This window comes from Mastacembelus armatus, chromosome 24 (assembly GCF_900324485.2).
Source record: "Mastacembelus armatus chromosome 24, fMasArm1.2, whole genome shotgun sequence".
Classification (NCBI taxonomy): domain Eukaryota; kingdom Metazoa; phylum Chordata; class Actinopteri; order Synbranchiformes; family Mastacembelidae; genus Mastacembelus; species Mastacembelus armatus.
Window position 1 is genome coordinate 10,146,114 of NC_046656.1, and position 18,407 is coordinate 10,164,520.

General features: G+C 40.7%; 1 protein-coding gene across 1 annotated transcript in view; it reads right to left on the reverse strand.

Annotated features, from left to right (window-relative positions):
* Positions 1 to 18,407, reverse strand: part of LOC113137072 (MAM domain-containing glycosylphosphatidylinositol anchor protein 2) — a 150,554-nt gene that overhangs the window by 44,755 nt on the left and 87,392 nt on the right. Inside the window, exons 7-9 of the mRNA XM_026318421.1 lie at positions 13,140 to 13,231; positions 12,796 to 13,033; positions 2,097 to 2,417 (exon numbers count right to left, since the gene is read on the reverse strand). Of these exons, the coding sequence (XP_026174206.1) occupies positions 2,097 to 2,417; positions 12,796 to 13,033; positions 13,140 to 13,231 (651 nt within the window). The remainder of the gene's footprint in view (positions 1 to 2,096; positions 2,418 to 12,795; positions 13,034 to 13,139; positions 13,232 to 18,407) is intronic.

Below are 18,407 nucleotides of genomic sequence, written 5' to 3' on the forward strand. Positions count from 1 at the left end.
TGAATTACATGTAGCTGTTGAGCAAAAAATATCTTGACAGTTAGTGCTTATTTGCCTGTTTTTCTGCTTTAATTATGCTGCCTTGAGACAAATGGTATGCAGAATACTGTATGTGCACCCGCTGCTCTCCAAACAGCAGCAGGATCACTGTGACCTATTGCTGCTTGTAGGAGTAAACTGCTCTCTGCTGAGAGGAAAGTGGCACTATCCATTCTGTGGTGGTATGCAGATGTGTGCAAATATTTCATGTGAGCTAGATATTGCAGTAGAACTGTTTAAAAGTAGGGAATGGGAGATGTGCAACATGAGGAAGCTGTGTGAATATACAACCTTCTGCTTTTAATTTTACATTCAACAATTTGATTCATTCTCACCCGGTTCTAATTGCATGAGGCTGCAGATCCATGTTGCTAATTAATGAAGGGCATCTTAGAGTCTAAATCCTGTTTACTTTTTGCTGTCAGTATTTGTGCATGGCAAAGCCACTAACCTTTGATATGTGCTGTCATCATTCCATAATTATAATCAATTCAGCCGAAAAAAAATTCAAGTCTTCTTCAAAGCACATCAAAACTTCATTAATTATTATAACAGCACAGTGCATAACAACTAAGCTGAAACATAAATGCCATAGCAAACACTACCATAAAACTCCACAACGACGCATTAATCCTTGTTGGTGAGAAGAGAATGAGAGCTGCACTTGTTCGTTTTCAGGCAAATTGTTGGTGGCGAAAGTGTAAAATTTATCTTGAATCAACACCTTGGTTGATCTGCAGCCATAATTCAGTTTTATTAGTCACATAAAAGCTGTTGAATATTTTTTCTCCAGTCTTGTGTTTGGCAGATGTAATGCTGAGGACACTTAAAACATGGCAGTCAGCTTACAGCATGCTAAATGCCATAGATTTCACAGTAGTTTAGGGGAAGCTGAGATGGAGGAATGCATGAATTAACTAAGTAGGCCATGAGGACAACAATTGAACTATAGCTATGACACTATTTCCTGTAATCATATGCCAGAGTATTGGAAGCACCTTACATGGATTGCTTTCATTTCCTTCCTTTTCAGTTTCTGTTCTTTTTTGGCCGAGAGAAAAATCCCCAACCCTGGAATGAGTGACACTGCTTTGGATTTGTGACGTTCATTCGAAATATTCCATTCAAATCTCCATAAATGAATACAAAATGAATACCATTGGGAATAAATTAGCTGCTCGCTAATTAGCCATTAAGCCATCTTTGAATGTCACATCTTAAAAGGAGGGGAAGGGGTCTTTCAATGAGCAGCAGTGGCATGAGCTCTGAGTCCTGGGGATATGGCACACAGTCTTTGGGTCTTCTCTGATCTGACTGCATGCACGCATGCACATGCGCGTGCGCACACACACACGCACACGCACACACACACACACACACCCTCACACACACACACACACACACACACGCACATGATATTTCCATCTTTGTGAGGACGCTCATTAAAATAATAGATTTTAACCTAAACCCTTACCCTAACCCAAACCTAAACCTAACCTTAAATTTACACCAAAACGTCTCTTTAAAAGTCAGTGATTTACATGGTGGCCTTGGTCCCCGTGAGGAAGCCGAACCCCCACATGTCACTGTGTAAACATGGGTCAGCTCATGTCAGAAAAAACATGTACACACACACACACACAAAACCTAACAAATGCGGGAGTAGCTGGAGCTTTGTTAATCTGTTAATATTAGTTCAGCTTAGTTCACACTCAGCAAATTAAGTCTTCCCCTTCAGAGGTGGAGTCAGAGCTGCTGCTTCTCAGACCTGAGTGAGGATACCAGGGGACTGGACTAATTTTACAACCTTCAGTAGGAAATTGGATGGGCGTGGAAGGAAAGAAAAAGGGAAATTGTTCAATTTTGGTCACACTGGACTAGAACACATAAAGATTAATTACACTGCATACAAAGGAAATATATCACAGTAACAACTGACACACCATGCATAGATACACTTATATCACTGCTACAAGTTCTACCACAATATGCAGACACATACAAATACACACAGACATACAGTTGCAGGCAAAAATACCCACTTCCTGTTTACTTACATTGTACAATCAGCTCCACCAAGGCCTCTCTCGGCTTTACGTTGAACCCATTATACTGGCTGGTCTGGCAGCGGTACGAACCGGTCATCTCTCTGGACACATTAACAATACGCAGCACACCATCGTAGCTCTCCATCTGCATGTTGCCGTCTGGCATGGGCGCCTCCTTATCCGCTCGCGACCACAGAATGATGGGCTTGGGCTTCCCTGAAACAAGGCACTCCAGCTCCACTGTGTCACCCTCGCGGGCCACCAGGGGGGACTTGCCCCGGGGGACTGTCAGGTTGGGGGGAACTAAGAAAGAGAAAAACAGAGGAGGGACTGATATGGGGCTCTAGAAAGTCAGCAGGCGGGGTAAAAGGAAATGGTCGAATGGGGGAGGAGAAGTGGCGTGGAAGATATGGGGGAAGCGATTGAGCATCCAGTTTGCTATGGCGATGAAGCTGAGTCTCAGGCACACACACCACTTTGTATGGAAGGGCCATGCAGATTTGCAACAGCAACAGAAATCTGATCACGTACTTTATGTAAAACCATCATGGAGGACAGCATTGAGGATCTAAATATTATCAAGCAATGGCAAAGAACAATGAAATGAAAAGCTGACAATCTAGTCCATTTTGTGACCACAATGTTCAAAGAAAACTTTCACTAATAGCTCTTTTCCACCAAACAGGCCCAGGTACTAAATAGCCACAGGAACTAAACGCAGGAACTATACTACCAATTAAATATCACTTTTGTGCATTCCTATTGGTCTTTTCATTTAACTCCCAGTTCTGTTCTGTTTACTCTATTTCTTCTCATCTCTGAAAATGCACATTTCATGTTCAGCTATTAAACCTGATTACTCATGTCAATATCAGCAATGCAGACAGTGCAGAAAGCATGGTGGGGAGGTCTAGAGATGTGGATGCACAACCATCTCTCCCATTAACTCTTAATGAATTTCTGTGGCGCGTTCACTCACCTTATTTTTTTTTTTTTTTAGCAGGGGGCATCATGATGTTCATGAGGTTAGTTATGGGTTCAATGAATGTAATGTTAGCGTTAGCTTACTTCAATTTACAGTCTCAACTTTAATATATGCGTACCTGCCACACAAAAGGCATTCAGGGGTGGCAGGTCTGCAATTAGTGTACTTAAGTACAGTTTGAGATATTTTTGTCATGCTTCAGCATTTTCACTGCTTGTTACTTCACACTTTACAACTTAAGTAACATTTGAAATGCAGGACTTTTACTTGTGAGTATTTTTACACTGGTATTTAACTTTGAAGAAAAGGGCTACCTCTCCCACCACTGACAGGGAATGTCTGACCTTTCCTTAAGTAGAAATAGTCCCTCGACCCTTGGAAATAGATTTGAAGTGCATAAGAATCTAAAAGAAACCATCTAACAATCTTAATATAACAAACATATAACATATTTTATCAACCCTACATCATCCTAAGCAACAATATTACTAAGATACCATGATCACTGCTGGTATCAACATTACACTCATCAGCATTAGGACATCATTCTCATCATGTTCATTGTCACATCATAGTCATAATCACAATACTATTTCTCAAGATGCTTTTCAATACCACCATTATTTCATCATTCATCAGCTATATCACCACTACTTGCATCATTGCCATTACTCTCCACAGCTTTTTACTTCGTTGTCCTGCGCCTCATGCAGCATCTCCATCTTATCCACAGCATCATATATTTCAGAGCATTTACAACAGAACCCTCCCAAAGGTGATATAGCATTATTGCTGGCCATGTAACAAAATATGACTCAATAAATATTTTGCCTTTGTTTAATGGACATTTTAGAGCCTGGCTGAAAGTGAACAATGAATAATAAAAGAAGTGCAAAGTGCCAGATTGCTGAACACAGTTGCAGATTTCCTTGAGTGTATGTGTGTGCTCTAAGTTTGGAAAGCAGGAAACTAACAGGTTGGATCAGGCAGTCTGGTTCCTCATCAAGCTGCTGGCCAAGTAAATTTGTTTAATTAGTAAACCTGGCAAATTGCACTGGCTCCTAGTGTGCTCTGTGTGTTTGTGTGTGTACTTGTATGTTCATGCATGTTTGTGTGAGTCCAAACCCTCGGCCGACTCCAAGACTATTTTGTACCACTGTTCCTGAAAATAGTTTACATCCAGCGAAAATCTTCTCAGTGATGATGAAACCGTGTCATACTTCCCTGATGACTTTTGAATCACTGTCATTCTCTCCAAACAATGCTGCAGCTGGAATGAAGTCAAGTCATGCTTAGGTTTCATAGTGATGAAATCGCTAGCAACCTCCGCCAAATGAAACAAAGTGCATTGACTTGATATATCCTAAAGGCTTAACACGTGTCCCTTATTTTGATAATCTGCTAGATAACAACATACACAGCAGTAAATTTAGCTTATTGTTGCAAAAGAGTACGCAGGTACCACTTGGAGGCAGCAGAAACAAGCTGTAAACACAACACTTACATATCACCTCTGTAGCAAACAGCTGTTAATTTAAACATTCAACACAAGCAGAGCAGTGTGCATTAAATGTTGTGTTTTTTAGTTTAAGTCAAGTACTGAGGGAACAATGCGGTCCATTGTTAACATATAAATAATTACCACAGCAGCTTAAATCAATTCTGCTGCACTGATTACTGTATTACAACAGAAAAAAACAAAATCCTAAGATGCCTTTCCAGCTATTGTTATCCAAACAAGTTTGGCTGCTCATCACCTACAGTAGTTCAACATTTATCTAGAACTTTTCAGTTATGCAATGCATAAACATGTTGGCGTCATTAGCGTGGAATAATGAAGACTGGTCATTCACAGATATGTCTTGCCAATGCTGTTTGGCACCAAAAGAGCAGCAGAAATGATGTCCGCAGAGACAATGACAGCCAACACTCATTTCATTCTCATACATTTGTGAATTGGTATTCACACTCTGTCTCGCCTGAGCCAGCCAGGTGTCAAGAGCTGACATATTTCTTTCCACAGCATATTTTCTCCACTTTTCCAAGTGTTTCCTTGGGTCCAAAAAGAGAAATGGTGAATTGACAGCAGTGGATAGGAGGGGAGAAGCAAGCATCCATTAGCGAGTAGAGGAGAGGTGTATTCACTGAGTTGCTATCATTACACCTGGCCTCTTCACAGCCTCAGATTAGGCAGGCAATTACAGTTGTCTGCCTATTGGGCCTGGCAGCACAAATACTGGCTATCAGCTGCCTTTGTCTCCCTCCACACACTCATGAAAATGCAAACATACATGCAAACAGACACTCACCCATCTCCCTCTCTCTTGCTTACTCCATATTTAAGTCTTGATCCTGTACTCTCTCTCTGACCACTGAGAACCCGCTACTGGTCCTCACTGTGCTCTCAATGTGCCAGAGCCATCCAAATGCCAGCGATGCCTGCAGGGCATGCCCGCTGTGTGCGTATGCTTGTGTAGTGTGCACTTATGTGGTTTTACGTCTCCCTGTGTGCATGTGTCTTTCTCTTCTCACCGATGGGTGATACCATGCTGTGATCCTGCTTCAGTTCCTCAGCAGGATGCTTCTGGTTGGTGCTGCTGACCAAAAATAATGCATCTATGTGTAAGTGCCCTTGTGTACTTTGTGGGCCTAATTTGGGACTGGACCTCCTTGGTCTATGTCAGCAGCCATACACATCTCTAGGGACTCAGCTGGAATCGTCCTTCGAGTGTAGACACTGATTGCTGGAGCCTTTCAGCAGGATCCATCAGCACCACAGCAAACATGGTGCAATGTGAGCTTACTGTAAAACCTGGAAATATTGGGCAATTTGCATTTTCTTACAGCAATGGGAGCCAGAGTGGCGCGTACGAATGTCTCTGAGAATAAACAACATTCCCGCTGCCCTCTTTTCGGGTAAGTGCTGTGACATCACTCCCAGTCACCATGGCAACATAGCACGGTCTACTAAGGCAACTCCTGCAGAGTGTGTATCTGGATGTGTGAGTGTGTGTTTGTGACAGCTTGAGAAGGATGAGTCACAATGTGACAGGACTCTCTAGTCCTCTGAGTCCTGGACCTCTGGGAACAGAGCAAAAAGCCCCATAGGTCGACTGTGTACGTTTATGGTCTGTATTTAAACCCCGAGCTGCTGAAAACTAAGAAATGTGTACAGATGTGTTAAATATGGCTTAGTGCAATGAACATCCGCAGTGACACAATACTGACCACACTGACATAAAGTACTACTGTGTATGTTTTTGAGCTGTATGTTGTTCCTCTGAGTTAAAAAGTTATTTTACGATCAATCACACAAACCCTCGCAGATTTATGTGGCTGAGATTGAAAGCAGCAGGCCTTCACTATCAATGCTCTCATGGGTTGCAGTTTGCTGTGTGGCTACAGTGTTCTCTTTAATGTTGTCCTTCTGTTTTTTAATATTACTCAAGCAGACAGAGTAAAAGGAATGTCCACTGCCTAGTTTATTAACGCAGAAGTACAGGTACCTCAAGTGGCACTACTTTTTCTGCTGGTAAGCAGTGAGCAGCTCCTGACAGTTTATGTACATTGCTCAAGGAGCCTCAACAGTAGTAATGAGGGATGGAGAGTGTTTTCTTATTTATGTTTGACTCTTCCTCAGATAGCCGCATCCATAAAGCATGACTTTAGGCACGATGTAAGGAAACTACGTACAATGATCCAAATCATATAGTCTGATTGACATATTTTATGGACTTACCGAAAAGTAACTGGTTACAGTATACCCAACAAATACTACTACACTTTTGTCTGCCACCCTTTTACTTCAGACCTCTAAAAATGTATGTTTCCCCTGACAGGTTCAGTATCTAGTTCTTTGTCATAAACATCACAGGTGTTGTGCTGACATATGCTGCCAGGTGGTTATATGCCTATCATTGTAGAAGTGTTATGGCCATGGCATCAACTGTTGTCATATGGCATATTGCTCAGGACAGCATTCCAGCTGTGAGACATCTGTTTAGCCCCTTATCCTAGTTCACAGCTCTTTAGGGACCTTCTTGGACCTGCTTTGCCTTGTTAGTCCAATGCTCAGACCTAGATGTTAGTGTTCTCTAACCTCTACTGCAAAGTTAACATGTTATGGCTGATTAACTAGTTTAGCACTTAAACATCACACTAACTACCTCAATTAGTTTGTGGTGTTACGGGTTACCATTCAAAAAAAGTCCCATTCATTACTAGCACTCCCTTGCGTAGCATTTTTCCATTGTGTCTAAGCTGTAGCACTCCTGAGTGCTATTAGTATTGTGGCTAACATTAGCAGCTCTGTCCAGCTCTTTATTAGATTTGGGAAATGTTATGCTCCAGAAGTCACTACTAAACTCATTACCATAAAACTGCAAACAAGAACAATTCTGCTCATTTATTACCATGTTTTCCACATATAATCAGCAGATGATAAAGCCTACACCTGCCTGGGCCATGCAGCCTTAGCCTCAGTCTGCCTCTGTCTGGAATCAAGGGCTCAGTGTTTCAAAAGGTAAGAATTGAATAATAATAATGAGGCAGCATAGTGGTTGAGTGATTAGCAGTGTTGCCTCACAGCAAGAAGGTTCCTGGTTTGAAACCCATCAGGGGCCTTTCTGTGTGGAGTTTGCATGTTCTCCCTGTGCTTGTGTGGGTTTTCTCCAGGTACTCTGGTTTCCTCCCACAGTCCAAAAACATGTATGTCAGGTTGATTGGTGACTCTAAATTGCCCATAGGAGTGAGTGTGAGTGTGTGAGGTTGTTTGTCTCTATGTGGCCCTGTGATGGACTGGTGACCTGTCCAGGGTGGACCCCTGCCTTTCACCCAAAGAGAGCTGGGATAGGCTCCAGCAGATCCCTGTGACCCTGAGTAAGAATAAACAGGTATAGATAATTGATGGATGAATAATAATAATGCAAAATAATGAAAGTTAATGGACATGTGCACAACATCAACAAAAACCATCAAAACACCACCATCCACATCTCCACTCACAGTGACCAAGCAGCAATTGAACTTTTGCACCCTGCAGTGAGTCAGGATACAGTCCAGGTTTCTCTTTATCAGGGTCAGTGAATTTGCTGCTGAAACAAGCACATCGACATGGTCAACAGCCAGCGGTCACACTGTCCCTATTAGAGTCACATGTGGCACGGTGATGATGGCAACTCATAACAAATCACAGTCAAGCAGATGACAGGATGGTTCAAAGGAGGATAGACAGACAAGCAGACCTCCCATGAGGTTTAGATGACTTAAATGCATTACAGAAAAAAAAAAGGTACTGCATTGTGTTTACTAAACCAGCTCATTTTTAATCAACAGAGCACTTAATTGATTTGCTTAATTCATTAACTGCAGTGATTGTCGAGATTGACAGAAACACAGGGTGGTGCCAGAGTTTCAGGTGTGAGCAGGATACTAATTAAAGGACTCATCATTGAGGGATTTATCTCCCTTATAAGAACAGTGGGTTCACTTTCAATCCTAATACTGCTAGACTGAGGATGAGCTACTATGGCGGCATGGGGGTCGACAATGTTGCCTTACAGCCAGAACGTTCCGGATTTGAATCCCGTTCCACTCAAGAGACTTTCTGTGTGGAGTTTGCATTTTCTCCCCATGCCTGTGTGGCTGTTCTCCACATACTCCGGTTTCTTCCCACAGTCCAAACACATGCAGTTTGGGGGTTAAGTTAATTGCTGACTCTAAAATGACCATAGGTGTAAATTTGAGTTTTTCTATCTCTATGTGTTGGCCCTGTGATGCACTGACAATCTGTCTAGGGTGTGAAGCCAGTGTTTATAGTAATTATACTATATCTAGTGCAATAATCAGTTTTGTGAATCTATTGAAAATGGCTTTAAATGTCAAGAATCCATCCATAAATATTGCATGCTATTAAAATTTTATCTCTAAGATGTCCCAGTGGTAGTTCCAATCTGAAGCCAAATAACATTTCAGCATCACAAGCGTCAAATGGCAATAATCACATCTAACAATAATCCAGCTAGACACACCCACTAAACACAAATTTAATGCAAGCGCTAATGAGAGGATTAATCGGCTGGTTCCTGTTAGAAGTTTATGGGATGTTTTATGTTTTACACTGGTGCTCGTAACTCTCTTCAGCTGTTGCTCTGCCTTGTGGTTCTTAATCCTGACAGTATCCAAAGGGGATGTCTGTGTCCTGGTTTCTAGACCACGCTCATTAATAAGCATTAGTCTTGAAATCTTTGAGAAAAGAAGTTGCTTATTTAATGAGCACGTCATGATAATAAATGTTAGTGCTGTTTTGCAAAAGGCAAAAATCATGAAAGCTATTGAAATGTGTGTTTGTCAAAAGTTGAAGGAATGGGGAATGCTAAATATTCTCTTTTATAAAGATGTGTGGTGGGCTGGGGCTAAGCCTGGGATTGGAGTCTGGAATTGGAGTCAATGCTGGAACAGCCAGGGAGCTCCAAAGTGCTCAATCTAGACCCACTTTAGGCTCAGTTGCTTTCGAGCCACTTTTCCTGCACAAAACCCTGGCAGACCTGCAATGTAATCTCCTCTAAATTCTTTTATTAAGACTTCTAATTGCAGCTCGGGTGTTTTTCCCTTCAGGAAAATAGGCAGAGGAACAAAAACAGGGCTTATTCACCCCAAAACAGGCTGCAGGCATATGGCAGGCACAAGGCGCTATAGTATTCTCTGCTTAGCGGTGACTTCTTCTCTGATTCATGCCATCAATCTGACTGAAAGGAACACCAGACATAACAGACATTCTCTGGGAAAACAGCCCAATCACATCCAGGTAAAGCAGCAGGAATCGTAGCCGGCAAAGCAAAATTCAATATATTATTTCCTATGACAGGAACAGCTCTATGGCAACGCAACACTTTCATAATATTTCATACCCACACATCTGACTGGAACAATACAAGCTTAAGAACCAATCACATCTAAGCCTTAAAGAAACCTTTCATTTCATATGACCACAATAGAGCCAGTCATTTCCTCTGTTATTTCCTCAGTCAGACAGCAGTATTTTTTTGCACATTAAAGGGTCTGTGTTAATGCATTGGCATTGCCCAGACACTCCAAAAGAAGAGACTGCACTACTTAAAAGCTAATGAGGAAACAATCTTGGCAGGTGCGATTGATCCCACAGTTTTATAGCGCTGGGATTATCAAAGGATTATCTAACAATAATTATGCAGCCAAGGTTGACAGAATGCTTTCATGTCTTCACTGTGGATGGCAGTAAGGTGTGTATGTGATAGAAAAACAGGACAGCGAGCAAGAAGAGGGGTAAGCATGTGTGACTTTGTCTTGCCATCTGTGTGGATGAGTGTATATAAGAGGAAATAAATCTTGCAATCACAAGTCGCAAAACATCGCACCCAAAACTCACTTATCAGCAGCGAACACACGCCGAGTAATTCAAAGCAAAAACAGATATCTCCTGTGCCAGCTGCAACACCAACCCATGGGAATCCCCAACATGGAAAATCTGGAAATCAGGAATGAATGAGCAGGAAGCAGGAGACTCCCAGTCGAGAAGTCTCTGAGGCGCAGAGTCGATCGGGTCACATCTCTCGGAGGAGTCGATGGGCAATGAAGTAATGTGTGGTGACACCGGAGCATTATCACACATTTGCTGCACATTGATTGACCTCACACTGGAGATTACAGATAGAGACCACCAATCTTCTCCCATTACATGTGTTACTGCTTTGTCTCTCTAACCATTGCATTTCACCATAATTGTAGAGCCTGCACAAAAAACATTTTAACTTCACTACTGTAAAGTGTGTTACATCGCACACTTACAACTTTCTAAAAGTCTCTTTTGTTGCCTGTGATGCTGTTCCAAAAAGCCTTTCTTACAAAATCTGGCAGGGAGAGGGTTGATTGATGTTAAAATCTAAAACAGCACACAGAAAAAAAGACATTTGACAACTGATTTTATCCTTTGATTATTCTTTTTATGACAGAATACTCATTTTATTATCTTAGCACCTACATCTTGTCATCTTGAAAGACTGGATGAACAATAGAGAGGAAGAGTATGTAAAAAACTAAAGGAACAACTGCTGAAACCCTCCTGTTTCTATGTGATTACTGAGCTCAGGGACATAGTGGTCTGGCATGTTGTGGTATTGCTGTATACATATATGCAAACGTTAGTTGGAAGACTGGAGGAAGCAGCTGATTAGATGGAAGGATAGTGCATGTTTAGTCTTTGATTAGTTGGACTGATGGAATCCGATTGAAGAATCATTGCAATACATGGGTGTTGGTGTGTGTACTGCAACTTTGTGCACATTTGCCAGCCTGGGGCAGAATACTGGAATTTAGTCATGCTAGTGAATCTATATATGCATTATTCTGTAGAGACAAACCAGGAAAAGGCCTTCAAGGTTGCAAACACAAAAAAATCTGGTAGATACTTTTATCTGCTATTGTTCTGATAATTAGAGATACAGAAAAATTTGAGACTTTCACTGTCACCCCAGAACAGAGGCAGAGAATGGAGTTTTGTTTGTGCTACAGAAGGAATATTAAATAATAATAAAAACAAACACCGTACACAATTTACCTCCACTGTGAAAGCCTCACATATCTGAGCAGATAAACCAGAAATTATCTGCAGTGATAGAAACTAGAGGTCGACCGATTAACTGGGTTGTTTTTATTTTTTGCTATTTTTAACATAAATGGCATCGGCAGGCACATCTGCAGGCAGCCCAGTGTTGTTGTTGTGGGAACTGTGTGACACTGCCCGTCTTGCTCAGTATACAGTATGTGGACAAGTGGAGGCTAACTGTCAACAGCAAGGTATAAATCCACATTTTACAAAGCCTTATATATTTATTTAGTTAGATATGAAATATTACTTTTGGCAGTGAAGAAGAAGAAGGTAGAAGAAGTAGGTAGCAATGAATTTCCTGGTGGAGATTACATTCATAACTAAGATCAAAAGCTGATGTTAGCAAATACAGATTCTGACTGTTCTGAATGTGAACACTGGGGTAATTCGTCATTAAAACTGTGACTCAGAAAGTGTGTGCTCACAGTTCCATGCTGTGAACACTGTCAAACAACATTAGCTGACTTAGCTGCACACCTGCCAGGTAATGAGCTGACTGATGCGCTTCTTTATTTTAGTGTAAGTGGAGATGGAATAGCAATAATGTGCAGTATTATAATGCATTGCAATGATTCTTGTTCATTAACTAATAAACGAAGTTTCAGTTTTATGTTTACATAAAATGTACCAGTAACTTCGCTCCACATGGCTAATTAGAAAAGCATTAGAAAGTCCCACATCCTTTTTATGATCAAATTGCACATATTAACTATGCAACTACACAAGAAAGTATATGTACATTTACATATATAAGAATTGCTACTGTTCCTATCTGTTATATACCAGTTATTTTTAACCTGTCAGTGATAAATGGTCATTAGAACTTGAATAATGATTTCCTGGTTGAAGACAAGTTTTTACTTCCGGTGTGATAAGATAATAAGATAATGTGGCTGAACACAGAGTATATCCAAAATAGGACAAAATTTTGAAGTTGAAGTCCCAAGCCCTACAGTTTAAGAAACACTAGTACTTTTTTCTGCTATGACAGTTGAACATTTTAATGTGTTGGTAATGTGTGTCAGATGCGCTGGGGGAGATGTCGATGTGCCGCTGACACACTGGGGTGTGAGGCTCACCAGTTGTAGAAGAGATGTTGACGTCAATGCTGATCTCAGGGATACCTCCCCCCTTCAGCGCGGCCACGCAGGTGTATGTGCCGAAGTCTGTGAACTTGAGGTCTATGATGTCCAGGTTGGTGGTCCCGGGGGAGATGTCAGGGTCTGTCTGGGTGATAACCATGCGCTCTGAGCTCCGCAGGGCTCGCCCATTCTTCAGCCAGCTAAATGTCAGCTCCTCAGGCGGCGTTGCCTCCACCTAGGACATCCACCACGTTCATACGGCACTGATGAGTAACCTACTTCTAATTACAGGTGTATGCATATGTGGAATTCACTCAGCCTGTGCTTTTCCTTAACAATACCTGGCAGGATATTTTGACTTCTCGTCCGATCTGGATGTTGTCATCATTGTGGTATGGGTCAGGAGTGATCCAGAATCTTCCCTTTTTCAAAGCTGTGAAAGGAATAATCATCGCATTAGTGCTTGATTTATATTTGTACACCGCACTTGTTCATTCTGCAGGTCTGCGACATATGAACCCTGAGACATTTACTGGAGGTTATCCCTCTGCTTGTCACATTGATGTGATTTTTTTGACTTGTAATCCTGCAGACAGGATTTTATAGATTTTTTTCAATAGATTTTTGTCAGCGTTTTTACTCTGCTGAGTGTCCACACTTGGACTGTAAATTGTTGTTATGTGTCTCCAGGTGAATGTACCAATAAATCTGGCTGCATTATTGCATTACTCAGCCTGCAAACCTCACACGCTGCTCAAAGCCTGAAAAGCATCATAACTACCTGAAATAACTGATCTGAGCAAAATGTGATCATCTAGATATGTCACTTCAGTGCCTTGGCCATGAAATCATAAAAGCGACTTGAACCAGAAATGCAAAAGTAGTGATACAGCATCTGTAAGTGCAAAACATTTGAGAATACACCTTTTGATCCACAAGGGTCAAACAGTGAACTTAACAGATAAAGCAGAACTGTGTGTTTGCTTTAAAGACTAAAGCTTTGAACCAACATTAATATTGATAAGTACAGAGTAAAGAATCCAACATTCCATCAGGTTCACACACACACACACACACACACACACACCCTCACACACACACACACACACACACACACACACACACAAAGCCGCATGCAAATACACTCACTGTGAAATTGGAGAGATACCTAACAAAATATCCACCATTTCTAATCCAATTTGGTTTGCAAACTCTATTTTCAAAGCATAGCTTCTCTGAATGGAAAAAGAAGATGATTTCATTATAATACATGCTGTATCGGTTCCAAACCCTGCGCCTACTGTTCAATTCATCTCCTCAGCAGAAAAAAAAAAAAAAAAAAAAAGCTGAGCATGGAAATCTTTTTATCTATCAATTCCCAAGTGACATTATCGTATTCAGTTTGGAAAAGAAAAAAAACGTAAAAACCAGCGTGTCAAATTTAAACACAGGAAATTGAATGTGCAAACTATTGTGATGGGTGCCGAGCTGCATATTGAAGGGAGGGGTCGAGTGACACATACCTCCTTGACATGATCCCCCCTCCTTGCATTTGAAATCTGTGTCTGCAGGCAGAGAGTACTATTTCTGACACGTGTCAGCTACAGATAATACAATCATGTGAATGCTCTCCAAATTCTCACAAACATCACTGTGCATTTACATTGATTCTTGAATCACATATAGTCCTATACTCCAAGGCATTGCCTATCAATTATGTTGTATATAATTTAGTAGCCCCGGCATGGAAACTGTAGCAATTAGCATAATATGGTGCACAGCATATGTCTGTGACCTTTATGGATATGAATACATTACAAGGCATTACCAGCAACAAACGCTGGGCTCAGCTCTGTATGAGTGAACATCTGCTACATAGACGTCAAGATTAAATTTCCTTAAAGTCAGCATACACTGTGTAATGTTAATAAGACAATACTAAGTGCACGGTGAGCATATCTATAAGCACGCCCTGATTTCTTTCGATCATTTATGACAGGCAGTGGAAAAACCTTGAGTCAGAGTTACAGTTGTATCTTGACAGGTTGAAAAGGCTTTGTGTGTTAGCGACATCTTCAACAGAGTTGGTAGCTGCTTCCTAAGTAAGTATTATCTCATCCACTCCACACACACATTCCCACACACCCGCGTGAGTCATTGTGCTGTCACAGGTGACAGTGGATAAACATTTGGATTAACTGCTTTCCTCTTTTTCCTTTCCTCTGGTTCAAGTGTATTCTTTCCCCAGCTTACAAAACTGTAACACAACTGGCCCATCAACAATCCGCAGACCCTGCTGTACAGCAAGGCCAGATTCTTGCTCATGGAGCTGTCTGTGAGATGAATGAGTGCAGGTTAGTCTCTTCAGTTGCTTATGTCACTTCTTTGGGTGGTGAATGTTGTGAATGGGCACGGAGGGAGTGTAAAAGGGCTAAACAAATATTGTCATCGCTCTGAAAAAATGTTGGTAGTGTAAGGCTGAATGAAGGTTCTTCACAGCAGTTATGGCCGTTTCCAGATACATCGGTGTGTGAGAATCCGCTGTTGTCATGGTTGAATGGAATTACTATATACCTCTTTTTTTACAGTTGTCATTCTGGTTTGAAAGTTAACTAATTATATTTACAGTTAAATGTTTGTTGCATTACATTTAGTCTTTTAACACGTTTTATTTGTCAAAATTGAATTTACAAGCAGCTAACTGCTATCAGCAGATTTCTCTGCTTTTGCATAGTGTTTTTAAACACATCTCACTTTTCCTTTACTGTCAAAACAAATCATCTGTGTTTATCAGCTATCAACTCATGACCAAATCAAATAAGTCTCAACTGATTTCTTTCTGCTCCTCATAGAATTTGCACAAATATACTCAAAGAGGCCAATGCTTTAGATATGCCTGCATTTTACATCTTCTTCAGAAGTAAACCTGGAAGCTGCCAGTGTTATCAGCGAGAAAACACAAAGTAGAGCTGCCAAAACACAGTATCTCATTACCCAAAATTAGATTTTTTGCCTGAATGAAATTCTGGTGCTGTGTAGATAGAACTTCCTGATAGAATATGAATCAAAGATTTAAGTCCCCTGTGGCTCCTACACAATGTACACCAGTGTGTTTACATGGCCCATATTATACTTCTGGTGTGTAGGTAGCTTTTTAAGAGGTAACTTGCAGAACATCTTGGCAAAGACCTACTTTGTCCAAGATTTATTGTATGTTAGGGAAGAAACTGGTGCAAAGCTATGTTCTAATTTAACAATCAACTCCAATCACACACTAATGTAGATTTAGATTCTACACTCATAGATCTTAACTATTACCTACTGTATGCCAGGAGTGAAAATATGGTTAAAGGTCACTTTTCTGTTCACTATTTTTTCCTTGTGGTGACCCAGCCTTCCCTTTTTTCCACAAAGAGCTGCAAAGCACATCAAAATAGCCAGGGCTGCATTTGTGCACTCATGCATACATCAGAATTGGTTCTCTGCCCACTGCCTGCATGGTTAAACTTCCTTTCCTGTCATTTTATTGGACCATAAATATTGAAAAGCAAGTAGGCATTTTGGTAAATTGAGTGTATTTGTGTACCAGGGAGATAAGTGGGCATTACTTCTCCTGGTTGTAGTAAATTCTGTTGTGCAGCTGTGGTGACTAAAATGGTCCCATTTCCCTTATGCAGGGGAAAAAAATCTCAAACTGGAGGTATTTTAGAAAGGGCTGTGGAGCACGTGTGAGATGAGAAGTGCAGAGACTTTATCAAGTGACGGCACATTGTCACTCTTCCTTCCACACTTCTGTTAAGCCAATTCCTGGAAAAAAGTCACATGTATCATTAATGAGGGCTCTGCTTAGAGGCAGAACTTTCTCATTTGCTCTAGAGGTTAACTGTGTCATCTATTATTGTTATGTAATTTCCATAATAAAATTAATATTTTATCAGAGTACTTTCTCCAGAGTACTTTCTCCATGTACATATGTATATGTATATAATCAGCGTATATTGGGAAGACACCAAGCAAACCAATACAGCCCTGCAATGAACGTTAAAGTGCCTTTATAAAGGTTTAAATAACATAATCTTGACTTTTTAGTACACTTACTAGTTTTTTTTCAGAGCTTTCAGATGTGTTATACGGATTATGGAGACTGATCTGTGGGAATATGGGAACTTATATCCATCTCCATGACAACCGAGAAGGGGTTTTTATCTCCCCCTCTCAGATGATTTGTTACATAACAAGATCTGAAAAAAAAAAAACTTTGGAATGATACAATTTCAAAGATGATTGTGCACAATTTCATTCGTTAAAATTAGATACTTAAAATAAGTCCATCGTTTTCCCAATTTCTATTTGACACACTGAATAAAATAATGTTTTCTGGCAAACCTATAGCTGTAGACACTGATAGTTATAGACTGGACTTTTTACCTTCAACCAGGAATTACAGGCAAATGGGAAGTGGCACAGAGTAGCTGCCAACTACAGCAAGAATGTGCCCAAATCGTGATACATGGGTTTTAATGTCTTTTCTTGATTTGTGATCTGAACACATTTAAAGAAATAAAAAGTGTGCATGTGGTCATGTTTCAGCAATGAAATCTTCAAATGCTGTCTAGCTTTCCCCAGCGGTGTTTAGAGCACTGAAGCAGTGAACAGAAACAAGTGGCTCACCCCCACCATTTCCAGCACCCTTCAGTTAGTTTTGCTCTATGGTGAGTTTAAGATGAGACTAGGTTTGTAAAGGTTTATAGCCTGTTACAGGCACAAGAGTGCACATGGAGAATTTGGGCTGGCCAAGGAACACTATGATATATATATATATATATATATATATATATATATATATATATATATATTGTTGAGATGATAGAGATTTTTGAAAATGGCTGCTTCAGAAATGAGCAGAAAGTTAAATTAAGCCACCTGTTTCAGAGTCAACAAAAAGTAAATATAATCCAGCGTTAGTTTTAAAAGCACTGCCAGTATCACAAGTGCTGTGGCACAAAACACAAGTCAACATACATACAAACAAACTCTGCATGCATTATAGATGAATTCTGGAAGCTGGTTCACTTTTATCATCATCAGTGCTTCTTGTCATTGAAGTTTGACTGTGGCAACTTGTCAAAGTAGAGGACACTTACAGGAGCTATTTTCTTCATGGCAGTATCAAGCAAGAGAGAAAAAAAATGGAGATTCTGCTTGTGCTTACATTTGCATTACATGTCTCCTGTGTCCTATTTAGCTTGAGAGATTGCAGGCAATTCAATAGTGATGCATTGGATAGTAAATGCATTCTTTTTAGGATCATTATGTTACATATTACAGTGTTCTTGTGTTCCTTTTTTCTCCATAGCTTTAAACATCCTGTGGGAATAATGGGTGGCCTGTACATGAAAAGCGCAGATAATCACACAAAGAGAAAAGCCCCAGTTGAGGCCTTCTTCTACAGAGAGCTCATGTCACACAGCAGGATTACAATGCCACCTCAGGGGAGCTTCTTAGCAGGGCACAAGTACACACAGTCCTGACATACTGACAATGACATGCAAGTATGTACGTGCATAATGACAAAGACACAAAAGCATGGCTAATTCACACACACACAC